The sequence below is a fragment of the Balaenoptera physalus genome, assembly GCF_965194825.1.
Source record: "Balaenoptera physalus genome assembly, chromosome: 13".
In the NCBI taxonomy this organism is placed as follows: domain Eukaryota; kingdom Metazoa; phylum Chordata; class Mammalia; order Artiodactyla; family Balaenopteridae; genus Balaenoptera; species Balaenoptera physalus.
The window spans coordinates 103,109,299-103,123,772 of record NC_138892.1 but is presented as its reverse complement, the minus strand read 5'-3'; the positions used below and the strand labels follow the sequence as shown (position 1 = coordinate 103,123,772).

Here is a 14,474-nt window from a genome sequence, read left to right as displayed (position 1 = left end):
TCCTGGAGGGCCCGGCCCCCTTTGTTGCCTCTGTGCCCCGAGTGCCTGCTCGGGGCCTGACACAGTATTGCCCCCGGCGGGGAGGGGCGCTGCAGGGGCCAGGATGTGAAACTGGGCTGAGTTTCAGTGCAAGTCTGGGGGCAACACCGCCCTCTGCCCACTTCCACAGGGATCAGTGACTGCACCCCTGAAGGCCAAGGAGCAAATGAAAACCAGAAATGACTTTTCTTGGAGGGACACTCCGATGATACACGTGTCTCGCTTGGGTCTTGGGAGATGCAAATTGCTGCATATAAAAAATAATAAAAAGGACTTCCCTGGTGGTCCAGTAGTTAAGACTCTGCGCTTCCACTGCAGGGGGCGCGGGTTCGACCCTGGTCAGGGAAGTAAGATCCCACATGCCGTGCAGCGTGGCCAAAAAAAAAAATAATAATAATAATAATAATAAATATGACCACAATGAAATGGGAGGCCGGCCCAAATATCACGGGATAAAGAGCAAGGAGGCCTCAGTTTCTCTGCCATGGAAGGAAAGGGAGTGGGAGGGCCATTCCTTCAAGAAATAGTTTATTGAGCCGTTACTATGTTCCAGGAGCAGGGCTGAGTGCTGCAGGCAGACAGGAGTGAGACTCAGTGTCTGCCCCAGAGCACTGCCATTTCCTCCTGGGCCAAAGCGGGTCCAGGAGAAGAGAGGAACTGAGGATGGGAGAACTGAGGATGGGAGAGCAAGAACCTGCAGCAGCAAATAGGCCAACACAGGCCGGGTTAGACCCACCAGATGTGCACACCTGGGTGTCCTCAGATGCTGTGCCTAGGGGGTCTGAACTTCATCTGCAAGGACCTCAGTAACTAATGTTGAAGGATTCTAAGTAGAAAAGATAATACGTTCTGGATTGCGTTTTAGAAAAGCTATTTTAAAAGCTGGGAAGGAAAAGGCAAAGAGGGAGTGGAAAAAGAAGCAGTTAGGATGTATCTGCAGTCATTCAAAGGAGGAACGGTGAGGACTTACATGGAAATCCAAAATTCTTAGTAGAGACTGTAGACCAAGAAAGCCACCCTGTCATATCAGTAAACAAAGGATGCTGGGGCCATCAAGCCATCAGCCACTGCAGTCCCCATACTGTGCACCCTGAGGGGATTCGGGATGGGAAAAAAAACCAGGATACTGGCCCCAGATAGCTGAGGTGCATATCAAAGGAATGATTTCAATGAGCCCAGACTCCTGCATCTTCCTGTACAGTACTGAGAAAAGTGCTAAATTCATTAACTTAAGATGTCTGCTTTTTCCTTAATTAACAGTAATCTTTTGATGCTCCAAATACCTGGTTTTTTTTGTTTGTTTTCTTGTTTTTTGGCAAAAGTCTCCCAGGCTTAAAAGTCCTCCGCATGCCTGCCGAATAAAACATAATTCTCAACTCTTAGGTGGTGCGATTTTTTTTTCAGTCGACAAGGCAAAGCCAGTGAGGTAAGGAGCCATGGATAAAAAAGACTCTGAATCATCCTGAGCAGGCCTCTCCCCAGCTAGATGTGATGCAAAGTCAGAAAGGAGTCACGGAAAAGAAGTCAGGGTCTACACCAATTCATGGATGCGTCTCCTGAAAGCTGAAGTTCAAATGTGCAACTTGGTGAGACAACTTGGATGCAGCTGCAAGGGTGTAGAGGCCCTGGTCTCTGGGGGGAACCTGTCCATGCGTTCCATCAGCTAGGTCATTCTTACATGTCTTGGTGGGTATATCCAGAGAGCAGGGGAGACTGACAGCTCTTGCCCCTTCAAAATAACAATCTGACTTTTACTCCTTATAAATAAGGAAATGTGCAACCACCAGTGCACCTCTTTTTCTATTCAGAGTTTGACAGAACTGTAAGCTCAAGACTAAGAGAAATGAGATCCCCTGTAATGACAGGAAGAAATTCATCTCCTCACCCACATGAATGGCCTGAGGGCCTCAAAGCTTGGGCTGCATTTAAGAAACCAGAGGAGGCTCTAAGAGGGATAATTGAATTCCTGAGTCAGGAAGACTATAGTGATTATTTTTTGGATGACTAGAGGAACAAACATTTGTGGGTTTGAGATAAACAGATGACAAAAAGAGCCCATCTGAGATGCCAGACTTGACAAGCAGGGCCCTAAGGCCTTTGTGTTCTCTGGAAGGACAAGCATCTTGGAATGTTTATATCTCAGGCTTCTGAGTGTGATTCTTGGGACTGCCTTGGAATCTCGTACCCTCAGTCTTTAAACATTATTGTCTGATCCTACTGCCTGATGGGACGGGAGGAACCTCCAGGGCTCATTACATGCAGGGGCTTCAGACTGTTTTTAGTCAATTCCTAGATTAAAGAGAAAGAAACCAGACACTTGACACTAACAATGGCGGCTGATATTCACTGAGAGCGTATCCAGACCAAGTGTTTTAACTACTCCAGATTCATCTCCTAGTTTTCAGAAGCATCCTACAAGGTAGGTGCTATTTTCATCAAAAGATGCCACTTTTCAGATGAGGAAATCTGGCCTGGCTGACTTGAAGCATCAAGCCATGTAGGACAGGAAGCCTGGCAGTTGACCCCAGAGCCCATCCCTAACCACACGTAGCCTACACTGCTAGAGGAAGTCATCGTTTGGTAAAGTTAATTCTGCAGCCTAGTCTTCGATCGTACATGGGATCAAATACTCCCTGAAAGGGTGAAGAGGATCATCCAGAGATACTAGGGATGAAAGACATCTAACTCAGAAACACTGTCCTGGGACTCGCCTGGCAGTCCAGTGGGTAAGACTCCGCGCTGCCAACGCAGGGGGCCCGGGTTCGATCCCTGGTCAGGGAACTAGATCCTGCATGCGTGCTGCAACTAAGAGTTTGCATGCCGCAACTAAAGATCCCACATTCTGCAACTAAGACCCGGAGCAGCCTAAATAATAAATAATTTTTTAAAAAAGAAACACTGTCCTTGTACTTATAGAAAATATAAAATAAAATAGTCATGTCTCTAAAATGATTGATAACTTAGCAAAATGGCCTAAAGGGTTCTGTGAGTTTCTGTGGAACCCAGCGTGGAAAGCCCATGTGTGGTCCAGGCTTCCTCCCCCCAGACAAGGCTGAATCAATATCAACCTGAATTGCTGGAGAGACTGTCCTGGTCTCTAAACTTGTTCCTCCCTCTGGGTGCCTTATAAATGTTTCATGAATGAAAGAATGAATGAACAAATGAATGTGTCCACCTGTGCTTCCTCATTCCCTCTCTATTCCCCTCCTGCACTAGCTGCCCATTTTTCTCAAGAGAAACAGAGTTCAAACATAGTCACAGCATTGACCAAGATTTTACACCTGCTCCCTATGACCTGATGCAAAATGCAAACTTGTCAGATCCCCCTTACAGTTCTCCAGTAATCCCTGGTCTTTCTCTGTTCCCTCCCTACTCCAAAACCACCATTTGCTTTGTCAACAGCTACTCACGGCCATGAGACTCTTTGGACTTGCCCGTCTTCTGCCTTGGAATGCTTGCCCTTACTCAAATTATTAGTAAGTAGACCCTCAGAATCAGAAGGGACCTTGTGGATCAAGTCCAATCTCCTACCTGGAGTGGAAACCTCTTTAGAATATCCTTGACCCACCATCAACCAAGCCCTGCTTTGAAAACGATCCTTCATTTTCCACTTAAAATTATTAAAAACTTACCTCTGTTAAGAAACTCTCCCTCATTAATAAATAAATGCATTCATTCCCTCACTCGTCTTTGTTTATCAGGCATGTTGAGTGCCTGCCACGTGCCAGGGAATGTGCTGGGCTCTAGGAGACGTGAAAAGTCATGGTCCTCACTCACTGCTCTTTAGATGGGTCTGCAAAAGAACAGCTGTATGAGTGCTATTACCATAATTCTGTAAGATACACCATCAGTGTGTGCACCAAATGCAACACTGGGACAGGAAAGCAAGCAGTTAATGCTTCCTCCCAGCAGGAATGGGGCTAGGAAGACTTCACAGAGGAAGCACCGTGAAAAGCTAAGTCTTAAAGGATGAGTCTGGAATATTCAGGTCAACAGGTAGAATGAGGTGGGCATGGGGGCTGGGAATCTCCAGCTGACTGCACACTGATCTTTCTTTCGTTATCACTTGACTTCAGGGTAATAAACAATTTGTACCCATTGGAAGAGTATTTCGTACATGTTCTATGGCGAAGGGAACTGGTCTAGTCCTTTCAGAAAGCAATTTGGTAAAATAAATCAAGAACCATACAATGGCCATTCTTTAGATCTAGCCATCACATCTGGGGGAGTATATCTTGAGGAAGTAATTACAAATGTGGAAAAGATTACATGCACGAAAATAATATATACCGGATTTGTGAAAACAGGGGAAAAATTGGAAAATGAGCCTCCAAGGCACTTCCTTGGAAGAAAGGTAAATAAACTAGGATCCATTTATTAGAGGGTTGATTTATTATGCAGCTGTTTGTTTTCAATATTATATGACAATTTGGAAATATTTATTCATATAAGGCTAACTGAAAAAGGAGAAGTGTGTGCACATGATCACAACTTTATTTTTTAACTCATAAATATTTAAAATACTTAAATGTTTAAAATATGTGTTACTCTTATAGGAAAACATAGGCAGAAAACTCTATGACATAAATCACAGCAAGATCCTTTTTGACCCACCTCCTAGAGAAATGGAAATAAAAACAAAAATAAACAAATGGGACCTAATGAAACTTAAAAACTTTTGCACAGCAAACGAAACCATAAACAAGAAGAAAAGACAACCCTCAGAATGGGAGAAAATACCTGCAAATGAAGCAACTGACAAAGGATTAATCTCCAAAATTTACAAGCAGCTCATGCAGCTCAATATCAGAAAAACAAACAACCCAATCCAAAAATGGGCAGAAGACCTAAACAGACATTTCTCCAAAGAAGATATACAGATTGCCAACAAGCACATGAAAGGATGCGCAACATCATTAATCAGTAGAGAAATGCAAATAAAAACTACAATGAGATATCATCTCACACCAGTCAGAATGGCCACCATCAAAAAATCTACAAACAATAAATGCTGGAGAGGGTGTGGAGAAAAGGGAACCCTCCTGCACTGTTGGTGGGAATGTAAATTGATACAGCCACTATGGAGAACAGTATGGAGGTTCCTTAAAAAACTAAAAATAGAACTACCATATGACCCACCAATCCCACTACTGGGCATATACCCTGAGAAAACCATAATTCAAAAAGAGTCATGTACCACAATGTTCACTGCAGCTCTATTTACAATAGCCAGGACATGGAAGCAACCTAAGTCTCCATCGACAGATGAATGGATAAAGAAGATGTGGCACATATATACAATGGAATATTACTCAGCCATAAAAAGAAACGAAATTGAATTATTTGTAGTGAGGTGGATGGACCTAGAGTCTGTCACACAGAGTGAAGTAAGTCAGAAAGAGAAAAACAAATACCGTATGCTAACACATATAAATGGAATCTTAAAAAAAAAAAAAAAAAAAGGTCATGAAGAACCTAGGGGCAGGATGGGAATAAAGATGCAGACCTACTAGAGAATGGACTTGAGGACACGGGGAGGGGGAAGGGTAAGCTGGGACGAAGTGAGAGAGTGGCATGGACATATATACACTACCAAATGTAAAACCGATAGCTAGTGGGAAGCAGCCGCATAGCACAGGGAGATCAGCTCGGTGCTCTGTGACCACCTAGAGGGGTGGGATAGGGAGGGTGGGAGGGAGGGAGATGCAAGAGGGAAGAGATATGGGGGTATATGTGTATGTATAGCTGATTCACTTTGTTATAAAGCAGAAATTAACACACCACTGTAAAGCAATTATACTTCAATAAAGATGTTAAAATAAATAAATAAATAGGAACATTTTTATTTAAAAAAATAAAATAAAATAAAATGTGTTATTTAAAAATAACAAAAGGGGCCTAAGATATGGCACCAAAATGCTACCAAAAGTTGGGCTTGAATGAGGAAAGTTTTGGGAGACATGTTTCCTTATGTTTTCAAACTTTTTGTTTTATGGTTGTTTTGTTCCCTTATAACCTGTAAGTAGTTTGCTTGTTTGTTTAATCTATGGAATGAATTTCACTCTCTACAATCTTGGGGTGAACTTCTTCCAAAAATCACCAAGTCCTCTAGTTCTTGTTTTTTCTGTCTTCTCATTACTTGGTAAGTGCCCGAGTCTGAACATGACATAGTGCATGTCTGTTTGGTGACGGTAGCTGACAAAGTACAGCGTGTTTTCCTATACCCTGCCTTCCTGGGGCCTCAAGACCATTAGGAGAAACAACAACACTTGACACAGCTTTTGTTTGTGCTACACACTCTTCTACGCACTTCACAGACATTAATTCATTATATATTGATACAAGAATCCCATGAAGTTAGGCTTAGGACTAGGGTTAGCGTTAGCCATTTACCCAAAGCTATCCAGCTAGTTGGTGATAGAGCCAGGATTTGAACCCAGGGAGTATGGCTCAAGGGTCTCTGCTCTTAATCACTCAAGACAGGGAGCTTTGAAATAGCCAGCTCTCTGTACAGACAGGCAGACAGGCATGTAACACCTACACAAATTACTGCGTGGTTGTGGGGAGGGACTGGAGATGGAGGGTGGGGTTTGAAAGACAGAGCTACGGGGGTTCTAGCGTAAGCCCCTTCCCGAATGGAAGCCTCAATCTGGCAGCGATCTCTTTCTGAGAGGATGGCAGACGCAGAATGACATCTGAAATCTGAGCGGTCATCTCTGCGTAAATATGGGGCTCAGCCAGTGTTGGAGAGGGATGAGAGGTAGTCCTTAGCAAGAGGCAAAGAGCATCAGAGAGCTATGTGTTTACACAAACTGTGTCTTGATATTTTCTTTGTCTATTGTTCCTGAGGCAGACATAATGATTGTTTCTTCTCTGGGGCGTTTATTCAGATGACAAAGCTCAGGCTTTGCCTGGAATTTTAGAGACCCCAGAGCTAGAACAGAACTCTGTTAGCCATCTCATCTAGACCTTGTCCATCCCTCTACCCTTAACACACACACACACACACACACACTCTGTCTCTCTCTCTCTCTCTTATGAAGACAGAGGATAAATATCAATTAGAAATAACGAGTGAGGTACGTGGTACACAGAGGCATTAGTAGCCCCCGTTAAAAGGAATTAACCAAAGAAGGCAGGAGTCATTATGCAAACACAATGAGGGTCCCATGATATGAAGTCCTGAGTGATTCTTTCGTTGGATCTGACTCATGTTTCTCCGTTCACTCTAGATTGAGTCAATGTTTAGATGATATGTCTGCCCTCTTGGTCCTATGTTTTTAATTCATTAGTTCCAAGTCTTGGAAACAGGCTTCTCAAATATTCACCCCAGTGAAACATCAGGATTATTAATAAGCAGCCAAGTGTTTGAAGGCAGCTGGTCCAAGCTGGGCCACTGCTCATGATGGAGAACACGTGGCTTCCAAACCATGTCTGAAATGACTGTGTTCTATTGGCCTGCGCTGCACGCGCTCCTACTCTTAGGCCTCATCCAAGAACAATCAGACTATAACTAGAAATCTTCCTCTCACCCCCTACCCAAAACATCCCCACCATTTTTAGAGGAAAGCTGACATTTTACCCAGCCCTGCCTGATCAGAGTGAGGGGCTCTCCTATATTCTCCTTGTCGAGATTTTATATATCCTTGTCCCAAGTGTCAGAGGACTACTTTACTCTTTCTGAATGGAAATTCCATTCTTAAATATCATCAGACTTCCCAATTTGCCTCTCATGGTAGAAACCACGGGAAGGAACCTGAGAGACGACACCTGTCATCTGACAGATGAGGACAGGTGGCCCAAAAAGAAGAAGGCACCTTTTGAGTATCAAGTTGGTGATGAGACGCTCCCGGTTCTCAGCCCAGGGCTCCTTCTACCCACACCCTCCTCAACTTCCACGTGGCACTGAAGGCGACACTGTGTCGCCATGAAGCCCGGGAAGGAGCAGAGGCTGCCTCAGTTGTTTTCCTAACCCTCTCCCTGAGCCCTTATCTGAACCCACCCCCAGTGGAAGGAAAGCGCATGGGATCTTACTCATTTCCATGTACTCTGGCGTCAGTCCAGTGTATGGTTCCAAGCTGTAGTCTAGATCCCACTGCTTTGGATGCTTTGAACAGGCAGAGTCAGCTGCTCCAGGCTCTGTCTCATTTTTCATCTTCCGAAATAGTTTCTTTAGCTTCCTGGAAAAGAAAGGGACCAGTCACCAAAAGCCTCTGGAGGAGAGGGTTAGTGCTGCAGACAGAAAGGAGAAAAACAACTAAGTTTTGATACTGGAGCCATCTCTCATCTAAGGACAGAGAGAGGACCACTAAGGAGACTACTTTTCTCTTAAAGACAATCCCAGGAGGTCCTTTGTCTGGATAATAAAAGGATCATCCCACAAAGGACCAAGTTTCTTCAAACCCAAAGAAACTTACATTCTTCCTGCTGTTTGATAAGCAACAGGAGTGTTGGCCCTTCCTGTCAAACATTGAGACAGTCCTATTTTCTAACAGGTGATCTGTCCACCCTCTTCATGGGGAAGGGAGGGTGTTGAGAAAGTAGTAGAAAGATGCCATCTTCTCATCTCAAACATTTTCATGTCTTAATAACATGAATAGTGTATGTCCATTAAAGCCAAGCTAAACGTTGTCCACCATTGCTATGGGGTGAATTGTATCCCCCAAAATTCAGATGTTGAAACTCAGAGCCCCATTGTGACCATATGTGAAGACAGGGCTTTTAGGAAGTACTTATGGTTAAATGGGGTTATAAAGGTGGGTCCTAACCCAAAGGATTGTTTGCCTTGTAAGAAAAGGAAGAGACAGAAATCTCTCTCCACCATGTGAGGTCACAGTCGTATGAAAGCCAGGAAGAAGGCCCCCACTAGAAACCAAACCCTGCCAGTCCTTACCTTGGATTTTCCAGCCTCCATAACTGTGAGAAAACACATTTCTGTTGTTTAAGCACCCCCGTCTATGGTATTAGTTATGGCAGACTGAGTAGACTAAGTCAACCACATTCAGGACATTTTTGGTCTAGAATGATAACAAGATAATAATAGCCCAGCCTCTTGGGATTGGTATGAGGATGAAGTGAAACAGTGTTTATACCATCCTTAGCACAATATCTGGACATAGTAAGCATTCAATAGATGCTAGCTATTATTATTTTTAATATTAAATGCTAAGATTAATTAAACGCCTGAAGGTACGATCTTTTCGTACCTCCCACTGATACACAATACACAGAGAACGAAATGAGGATAAGGAGTGAGGTCCCAATTCTGCTGATTGGTCTAAGAGAAAGTTTCTAGGAGACCGTGGAAGGAGAACTAACAGCAGAACGGTCAGAAGCATAAACTTGAAATGTTTAAAGGGATTGTGCCTATAATTGAAGGTTATTATTACCATTTTACAGCTGAGAGGACTGAGACTCAGAGTGGCTGGGAGTTGCTTGCAGTCTGAAGCCTGGTATAAGGACCCAGGTCTTCTGGCTCTGGCCCAGGTTTCTTTCCCTCCACAATTCATGGTCAAGGTCTCCATGAAGGAGACTTGGGATTGACACACGGAATTCATGAGAGCAAGAACCAAAAAGAGAAGGGGAACCAAGAGGATGGGAAGCAGAAGATCAACTTTACTTCCCATGTGAGTCTTCAGCCACCGCTCTGTTTAAACTTGCTGTGGCTATTGCTCATTCAGGGAAAATCTCTGATTGTCTTGGTCTTTAGCTTATAGTTCCTGATAATTGTAAGTTGAAATCTCAGCTCTTCAGTCCCTAGTGTGTGACCCTGTGCAAGTCAAATGATCTCTGTAGCCTCAGTTTCCTCCTTAATAAATGAAGATGATGCTAAAAGATAGGTCCTAGAGTCAATTCAATGAGATAAGGTATATAAAGGCAATTTAATAGCAACCATGTTTGGAACAAGGTAACTGCTCAATAAATGTTAACTATCATTAATGTAAAAAAACAAAATAAAATAAAGGGATTGTAAAGTCCATGCTCCATCCGAATGCAGGAATCCTCCCCACACACACATCCTCACACAAGACCATCCAACCCCTGTGTAGCTATTTCCAGAGGAGCACTCACAAAATCATTAGGCATCTCATTCTATTGTTAGAAAGTGTTCGGGCAAGTAGTGGGAATCCCATGGTTCAAAATAATGTTTTGATTGGTGCCTTGCCTAATACCACTTGTCATCAAGAAACCTGTAGTATTGTGGTATGGGTAAAAGTCTGATCTTTGATGTCAGGGAATCGTTCTTTAAAACCTAGTTTTACAACTCAACAGCTATATTTTCTTGGGCAAGTTATGAAAACTCCAGAAGCTTTAGTTTTCTTATCTATAAGATGAGAAACTAAATATTAACTAGCCCATTGGGTCAGTTAAAGGAGATAATCTATGTAACATGCTTAATTTAGGGCTTGGTACATGTCAAGAGCTCCATAAATATATCTATCATTGTCCTTATCATTGTCATCCTCATCCTCATCATCACAGGAGGATCTAAAGAATGAGTTGAGATCCATATAAGCAACAGTAAAATAAAATATTTCATAATAAGATAGCAAGCAATAATTCTGTGATCACAAGAAATTAAGAAAAGCCTAGATGGAACCTAAAGATTCTGAAGCCAAATAGTATGAAGTGGCTGAGACCCTGTTTGTGAGTCGGGACAGAAGGACAGGATGAAGAAAAAACATAAAGAAAAGAGAGACAAGAAAAGAAGGAAGGAAAAGAAGGGAGGGAGAGAGGGATGGAGGAAGGGAAGGTCTAGAACCAGAACTCAAATTAACACTTTTCCGCCAAGTACCAGTAATCAGAAAACTCGGCCACATCTTTAGTAAAGAATAGTAAATGGTTTTAACTAAACATGGAAAATTGAACACATGCATATATCCCTGTCCACTTCTGAAATGCTACTAAAATGATAGTGAATGAATTTTAAAATGTATAAAACCACGAGGTTAAAGAAAATAGTCATGAATACAGTAGAGTATGAGAGATATTAATGACTATCTTGGAAGATGAACAGTGAATGAAGGAGTTAGCAAAGCTGTGATGGCTGAATACCAAGTACCTACAGTGGAAGACAGAAGGGAAAAGCAAGTCAACTCATGCTGAAAAATCTCAGAAAGGCTCAGGAATTGCAGGCACCAGGTATCACCAAAGGCAGGAGGTAGGGATTAGTCAATGCACTATTAAAGGAACAGTAGACCCTAATCTCTCTGTCCACCCATATTGCCCAAGTGACCACCACTTCCCAACACCAACAGGAGCAAAAAGTTTATTCAGAGAAGAAAATGAACCAGGGAAACTCTGGATCTGACATAAATCCAATAAAATGATAGGAAGTTAAAAATCAATAACCTCTTAGGGAAAAAAGAAAATAGAACTAAAGACAAATATATGGGCAAGAGGAAAGAAAAGAGAAGGAAATTAATCAATCTATGAACTTCAACATTTATGCAGAGAGAGAAGACAGAGAAAATGGTGGGGAAGAAACTACAAGAGAAATATAAGAAAATGTCCCAGAGGTGAAGGATATGCACTTTTTTAAAAAAAAATTTTTTGGCCACACCGCACGGCATGTGGGATCTTAGTTCCCCAACTAGGGATCGAACCCGCACCCCCTGCATTGGAAGTGCGTAGTCTTAACCACTGGACCGCCAGGGAAGTCCCAGGACATGCACTCTCTGATTGTAAGGACCTACTCACCAAAATGAAGAAAGAAAAGGACCTCCACCAAAACATATCACCTTGAGATTTCAGAACTCTAAGAAGAAGGAAAAGGATTCTAACAGCTTCCAGGTCCAGAAGGACAAAGATAGAGTCTCTAAAAATTATAAGCAAAAGGATATTAGAATTCTCAACATCAGCCCTTTACAATAGAAAACTCCAGGGAAATGTATTAACATTGAGAAGGCAAATGATTTTTAGCATAGAATTTTATACCTAGCCAAAGTATACAACGAGTGCAAAGGCAGAATAAAGACATTTTCAAACATGCAAGTTTTCAAAAAAGATATATTTCTATGCCTCCATTCTCATGAAGTTCCTGGAGGATGAATTTCACCAACCAAGGATATAAAGCAATAGAGAAAACAGTATGGAATCTGGCAAAGAATCCACCAGAAAAACAAGTGTTGGACCTAACAGGGATTGACAGCTGTATGGAAGGTTTAGTGAAAAAACACTTCTGGTCTGAACAGGATAATGGAGGGTTCCTAGAGGATGGTCTCCAGGAAAAAATACATGTGACCAATAAGACATCTGATGTGTTTAAAAAGAATGAAGTATTGCCACTGGCAGCAACATGGATGGACCTAGAGATTATCATACTAAGTGATATAAGTCAGAGAAAGACAAATATGATATCACTTATATGTGGAATCTAAAAAATAATACTAATGAATCTATACACAAAACAGAAACAGACTCACAGACATAGAAAACAAACTTACGATTACCAAAGGGTAAAGGGACGGGGGAGGGATAAATTAGGAGTTTGGGATTAACAGATACAAACTATTATACATAAAATAGATAAACAATAAGGATTTACTATATAACACAGGGAACTATATTCAATATCTTATAGTAACGTATAGTGAAAAATAATCTGAAAAAGAATATATACATATATATGGCTGAATCCCTTTGCTGTACACCTGAAACTAACACAATATTGTAAATAAACTGTATTTCAATTTTTAAAAATGATAAAGCAAAACCAAAGTAATAAATAAGAAATAAAAGACATCTGATGTGTTTAATGAGGTAATTAAGCTGGGAAAGTGGACACTTAAACAAGTGTCACCAATATGGTATAATGAGTATTATAAAGGGAGCGATTTAGGGAATCATGGGCAACCTAACCTGCAAGGTTTCCCTGGGGAAGAGCTGTGTAAACCAACCGAAGGATGAAAGATGATAGAAGCAGCGTGGGAAAGTGAGAGAGAGCTGTGAAAGGGGAAGGTGTGTGTTCTAGGCAGAGGGAATTATTTGTGCAACAGCCAAAGACAGTGCAAGAATGGTCACTGCAGGGACTAAAAGGAGTTCAAAATGTTCGGAGCATAGAGTAGGAGAGAAAGTGATGAAAGATGACTTGAGAGGTAGCACAAGTTCATGAAGATGGCCTTGTAAGCCATCTGGATGCAGGGGTTCAAGTGAGAGATCAGGGTAGCAGAGGCCAGGATGATTGCCAAGGACATGAAGGGAAGTAGACAGATAAAGACATGCTGAGGAGGTGGGGTTAAGAAGCTGGGGGGGAACTGCAGTTGGGAAGGGAAGATGAACCAAGGATGACCCCCCAGAGTCCTTGGCCGTTTGTGTGGATGGTGGCAGAGTTGGCTAAGCTGGGGGACACAAGAGGAGAAGGGGAGGAGAAGTTGTTGAGATGGAGGGTTCCATGAGACAATTAAGTCGGGATGTCTAGTAAACAGTTGTATGTGGTCTAGAGCTCTGAAAACAGGTCTGGGTTGGAGCTAGAGACCCAAGAACCATCATGGAAAGAACAATGGAAACTCTAGCAACGAATACCTCCTGTGGGTGGAGTGGAGGGGAAGGAGTCTTCAGAGGGCAAGGAAAGAGCAGTCACAGGAAGAGATGCTCAACTGTGAGACCCTGTGGCAACGAAGGCCAGGGCAGAGGACAGCCTCAGGAAGGACACCGCAGTCGGGAATGCAATACGCTGTGGGTGGGTCCAAATATCCACAAATAATTCTTACGAACCTCTCCTTACCAGGAGTTTCCCTCCTGGAGATCTCAGTGCCCATTCAAAACATTAATAAAGAAGTCCCTCGAGAGCAGGATTTAAGGGGAATCCTGCACATTGTATAACACACAGATGGGGCATTTGGAAAACTTCAGATTATGATTCCTACCGTATGATGCATTCGCTTGTCAAAATAACTCCTTTGATGTTACCCTCGTCTCCTTTTCATCTGCTCTTTCTCTGTCTCTTGTTAATGACAAGTCTGAGAAACTCTGTCCAGAAGCCTCTGAGCCTTTCCCCTGCTTGTGCCCCACAGGTTCACCCTGAGATCACGGTGACTGTCGGTCACGCCTTGGCCTCCTGGCTGCAGGATCCAGGCCCCAGGAGTCCTCCACAGACCCTGGCTTCACAGACCTCGAGCCTCGTGAAAGAAGGCAGAAGCAAGCCTGCCATGGGCCGAAGAAGAGAAACACATCAACCTCAGAGCTGTGTATTCCTCTTCTTGACACGGGACAGGATTCAAATTTGTTCCTTAAACCTCTGATTCACAGCCATATTCCACTGTATTGAGGGGAACACACAGCTTCCCTTGCCTGTGATGGCTTTAAAGAGAGACTGTTTTATGTCTTGAAATAGAATATTTATCACATTTATCAAAAAAAGAAGAAAGTTTATGAAATCTTTCTGGCTGTGTGCAGGGGTATATTGTGGCTATTTTGGGGTGTGATCTGGTGTT

At 42.7% G+C, this 14,474-nt stretch overlaps 1 protein-coding gene and 1 long non-coding RNA gene across 7 annotated transcripts in view; one reads left to right on the top strand and one right to left on the bottom strand.

The window, feature by feature from the left end:
- The window catches only part of LOC309641530, a 462,249-nt gene that overhangs the window by 132,746 nt on the left and 315,029 nt on the right, over positions 1-14,474 (top strand). The gene's annotated exons all lie outside the window — the stretch shown is intronic.
- Positions 1-14,474, bottom strand: part of ANO2 (anoctamin 2) — a 348,333-nt gene that overhangs the window by 28,674 nt on the left and 305,185 nt on the right. For all 6 annotated transcript variants that reach the window (XM_082421522.1, XM_082421524.1, XM_082421521.1 and 3 more), the window contains one exon: positions 8,074-8,219. In XM_082421522.1, the coding sequence (XP_082277648.1) occupies positions 8,074-8,219 (146 nt within the window). The remainder of the gene's footprint in view (positions 1-8,073; positions 8,220-14,474) is intronic.